The following is a 4,848-nucleotide window of genomic DNA, read 5'->3' as shown; positions in this document are numbered from 1 at the left end:
AACCCTGCTCCTCCCCTGGACTCCTGGATCCATGCCCACTCATCTGCTGCCTTTCCCAGTGGTGGTGCAATTACCCCTGGGTGTGTGACCTTCCTCTGGTTTTCAACCCTTATCAAAGGAATGTAAAAGTGCGTAGAGACAGCAAGACAAAGATTTGAACAAAACATACGAGTAAAACTTTTAAGATTTCTCGTTGCAACACAGGCAGTCTTATTGTTTCATTAATTTAGGCCAGAATTATAATGTCTTCCATAGCACTCGAAATAAAACACAACAGATAACTTTATCTATATTGCACTGTGTTTAGATGCCCGTGCGTCATCCGGTTTGCGTGTTACAGCTCAGGCTGCGCACATGCTGCTGCTCTCTCCCGCATAATTGACAAATACCACTTGTGCCTGCCAGGCTCACTGACGTCAATGGATTTCAGCGCATACAGCCTATGTGGCGAGAAGGCGGAGCTTACTCCCCGCCCATCCCTGTGATTGGTCCAAATGAAACACTGACAGAAGGGAACGGAAGACAGCTCTCTTCGCATTGGTCGTTTATTCGACATTGATTTGTGATCAACCGGGGACTCAAAAACGGGAACTGATTGCAGTAGAAGGGCACAGTACGCTGCTCTGGTGGTTTTCATAGAGAAGAAGCGCTCCGGGTATTTCGGGTAAGCAAGTGTCCCTTCATTTTTCACATTACTCTCACTGGTACATTAAGTTATTCAGTTGCTACATTGTAATTTAGCTTATATGACAGGGCATCGGTTATTGCAAATGTAATTCCTTATTTCATAGTTTGCAATAAAAATATCTCTGCACCTGTGAACTGTAACGAATATAAACAGCAGGCACAGGTGGGAGGGCAATAACGTGAAGCCTGTTGGTTAGTGTTAACCCATTTTAATGCAAATAAGTAGATCTGTGACTGTACGTGTTTGTCTGTTTAGAGCTGAATACTATAGTGATGATAGTCTATAAGATAAAAACAAAACCAGACGTGTCCTTCACATAACCCACTTACTGGTTCAGAATTATGTCATGTTAGTATGAAATGCTCGCCAGTACATTGTATTGTTTCTCTTATTCCTTGATAGATTTAAGATTAAGAATAGAAATTAAATGCATTCACAAAGCAGACTACAGAACAGGACGATATAGAATTGCACAAACTATCTGAGAAATGATCTAGTTTTGGAAGCTCTGGAGAAAGCGAGCAGGCCTAAGTGAAGTTAACACTATTTTGTACAACCTAAGAAGGTTGTTTCAGTCAAAAGGCTGCTGACCCATAAGCAGAGGTGGCCATGGTCACTTAACTAATGCCTATCTGTTGGTGTCCCACTTGTAGGCATTAGCTATGTGACTAAACAGTGACACAGTCACCATCTGCAGTTTAACGGGCTTAAGAGGACAGCTCGTCACTCACTCCCTAAAGCAGACGCAGCTGATTGGAGGCCTTTGTGTGACAGGTGAGATATTGTGCTCGTTCACTTTGGAAACACACCGTAATGAGTTGAGACTCTTGTCTCCTTCACAGAGTTGAGCCAGTTGTATGACACCTTTTTCAGGGTTTCTCCAGATGGATACTGGACCCACCTCCCCTCCGTCCTCCGTGGTGGCGGGCCCTTCCTTCCTATGGCAGCTGGCTGAGAAGAGAAGCAGGAAGGCTGGCTCGGGGAACATTTTCAGTAATGTTAATGTGTGGCAGCTACAGAGGCTGTTCAGGAAGGCAGGGGATCAGGATGCAGAGCAGAGGGCCCAGCTGGTTTGGGGCCACAGAGATGACGCTGAACTGGCTCAAGCCTTAATTGGACTGAGGGCGCGAAGTCACCGAAGAAGGCTGAGGACTAATGGGAGAAATGCTCTGGGATCACACTGGCTGCGTGCCTTCAATCACCTCAGGTAGAAATGTTATCCTAATCTTCCAGTCAAATAACTGTGTGTATATATGGGTGCTTCGTAGTCATTTGTGTCCATGTTGTTTAAATATTGTCAGAATTGGGGAGAGCTCACCAAGCAACTATGGGAAGGATGCAAGAGAGGAAAATGATGCTGAGGCAGAAGCACACAGCAGTCCAGAGCCACATCAACGCACCACCATAAGAACAACAGGAAGAAATACAGGGGCCACAGCAGTACTAACCGAGAGCCAGAGCCCTACAGGGACTTCTCAGAGACCAGTAAGAACTGGCTCAGGACTCAGGAGAGGAGGGGAGAACAACCCTGAAAGATACCTGCACCAAATACTCTGATGGACCAAAATGTCTGGGATGCAAAACTCACATCTGAGTTTCTCCAGCACTCAGCCTGTTTGACTCATACGCTCAGATGGTGGAGTGAGGTTGAATTTATTTCTGATACAGCTATATGAACAGAAATTACCGGTGATACTCTGACAGGTTGAGGAGAATAATTTCATGTAATGCATAAAGTCTGGCCTATTAATAGCAAGGGTCAGATGGCAGTAGACTGGCACCGCACTGTTACTTATACTGTAGCAAGAACGATAATTTAGACAAATTAAAGGCACTTACACCTATGGTTTAATAATTGTAACTTGGGATAACATGAGCTATAATGCCTGGAGACTGAAAAAAGTCACTTTAACGCTCCAGTCATGTTAAGACTGATGACTCCTGAAGGTACTATCAGAAGCTCTGCACACTGATGATCAACAGTCCAAGAAGAACAATCAAAGAAGTTTGTCATTGTTTAATTTATCATGAAAGTATAAGAAAACCAAATATTAACATATGAGAAGCTGAAACAAGAAAGAGATTTTTTTCTTACAACATGAATTAATTACTCAACAAAGCAGCTTAATTAATTTTCTGTCAATCAGTCCCACAGCTCCTCATATACAACCTTTCATGACGCCAACAGAAGCTACCTGTTTGACAGTAACTTTATTCGGTTTCAGAACTATAGCTTAATGCAACAGACACAAACTGACAACAAAGGTCTGCTCCTCTGATAAAGAATTTTCCTATGTCCATCTACAGGAGTCAGTAACGTGTGGCGCCCTGATAGAAAGTTGTGCACATATTGTGTTTTATTCTTCAAAACTGGTAATAAGCGCCTGTGCATGGTATGATAACCCTCGATTTTCATACCATGTTGTACTGTAAAACTGGTATACAGCTGAAACCCTAAATACCACAGTGAAATAACTTATAGACATAATCATTGTACATAAAATAGCTCATTTCTAACATATTTAGAAATAGATGGTTATTTGTCTTCTTGTTTTATTTGGTGCACGTCAGGGGCCACTGAACTGGAGTGAAACTCCTTATATTTTAACATACTTGGCAATAAGGTTTATGACTGATTGATTGAATAATGTGTGCAGATATTGATTTGTGAAGCTATTGTGCAGTGTGCACCTACTTTCACACAGGAACTGGAGAAGAGCACTACACGTGGCCGTGCATTTCCAGCTGCTCCTGGGCTTGCTCTTTGGGTAAAAAAATAAAATAAAATGCTGTTTCAATCTTAACCCAGCAAGTGACATTCCAGACCCACTAAGAAGTTACATTTAGACAGGTCTGTCTTTTAACTAGTTTTATAGCTGTATCATAGGCAGATACTGTCATCTAGTGGTCACACCTATGTATGGCCGTCATGTAAGTCAACCTGCAGTCTCTAGATGGCACAAAAGGTTTTGCTTTAGAAGAGCAAATTTCTTCACTGAGTCAGAAATCATACTCTTATGAAATTACCTGTAAATAACTTTGTTTTCGTCTCTAATGTAAATGTCCAAACCCTCACGTGGCTTCACTGAAACAGAAGAATATATAAGACTTCATGGATTTGCTGTTTGTACAGTTCAGTGTCAGAAGCTTTTGTTTTTTTTAAACAAGTCTCTAAAATGATGATGGATCTGTACATACACTATTAATGTTACTCTATCTACCCTTCCTTCTGATTTCGTACTGCTCAATCAGGTCACTATAAGAAGCTAGGCACCAGCCACTTGGTCAGAACACAAAAGATAGACTTTATCTTCCAGATGACACGTACAGTTGGATATGGGCTAAGGTTGCCCTGCAACCACCAGATGTCCTCTTCCTCGTCAGTTTCCTCCAGTTCCTCCCCAGGGAGGGATTCACAGGTCATCTGGGAGATAAAATGCCTTCTGTGTATCCTGGATCTAATTATTGGTGCAGTGGCATAATGAAGCATTTGCACGGCAGCTTTAAGATGCCAGAACATCAGCTGACTCCATCAGTGCAGAGACTGACTGACATAATCCTCAGTTTGCTGAGCTTCTCACCCTGCTGTGCTAAAGTGAGATCACTGCAGAGAAAACCTCATTTTAATTCTCATATCTCAACATACTGTATCTCCATAAAATTTGTCTGACTGTAGATGAATGTGGAATGATGATCCAACAATAATACATCTGCAACAAGATTTAGTGGTTTGCTTTGTCTCTCTGCTTGCTCTTGACCATTTTAGTCAAATCTAATCAATTAATTTATTTTACTCAATATCACAAATCACACAATTACCTCAAGGGGTTTTACAATCTGTAGATCATATGACATCCTCTGTCCTTTGAGAGAGGCACACAGTTCAGACGCTCATGTGCTCGAGAGAAGAGTTAGAGAGGTGCAGTGGTTTTCAGAAGGTTTGCAGTAATCTCATCAGCAGGACAGCATGGACTGTACCATACATACTGTACAGTAACTAGGTTTAATAGATACAATGAGACTGAAATCCACCACCAGCAGCAGAATAGTTGCATGGAAAATTATGATGTACAGATGAGTTTTAAATTTGGATTTTAAATACCTCCACTGAGTGCATTTACTAGGTAATTTACTGTGAGGTACATGTGCTATTCTTGAGA

At 41.8% G+C, this 4,848-nt stretch overlaps 1 protein-coding gene across 1 annotated transcript; it reads left to right on the top strand.

Annotated features, from left to right (window-relative positions):
- The first annotated feature begins 1,365 nt into the window (after positions 1-1,365).
- On the top strand, positions 1,366-4,407 carry avpi1 (arginine vasopressin induced 1). Its single transcript, XM_020601857.1, has 3 exons — positions 1,366-1,462; positions 1,562-1,895; positions 1,990-4,407. The coding sequence occupies exons 2-3, from the start codon at positions 1,573-1,575 to the stop codon at positions 2,243-2,245; spliced, it is 579 nt and encodes a 192-aa protein (XP_020457513.1). The 5' UTR covers positions 1,366-1,462; positions 1,562-1,572; the 3' UTR covers positions 2,246-4,407.
- Positions 4,408-4,848: the final 441 nt, after the last annotated feature.

Source organism: Monopterus albus, unplaced genomic scaffold, assembly GCF_001952655.1.
Source record: "Monopterus albus unplaced genomic scaffold, M_albus_1.0 scaffold52.1, whole genome shotgun sequence".
In the NCBI taxonomy this organism is placed as follows: Eukaryota; Metazoa; Chordata; class Actinopteri; order Synbranchiformes; family Synbranchidae; genus Monopterus; species Monopterus albus.
The sequence above is the reverse complement of the archived record's forward strand: the minus strand, read 5'-3'. Positions and strand labels throughout refer to the sequence as shown.

Excerpts from the sequence above, each read along its gene's own strand:
- avpi1 (XM_020601857.1), top strand. The coding sequence starts at position 1,573 with ATGGATACTGGACCCACCTCCCCTCCGTCCTCCGTGGTGGCGGGCCCT. Across the intron at positions 1,896-1,989 it reads CGTGCCTTCAATCACCTCAG|AATTGGGGAGAGCTCACCAA; the intron begins GTAGAAATGTTA and ends AAATATTGTCAG.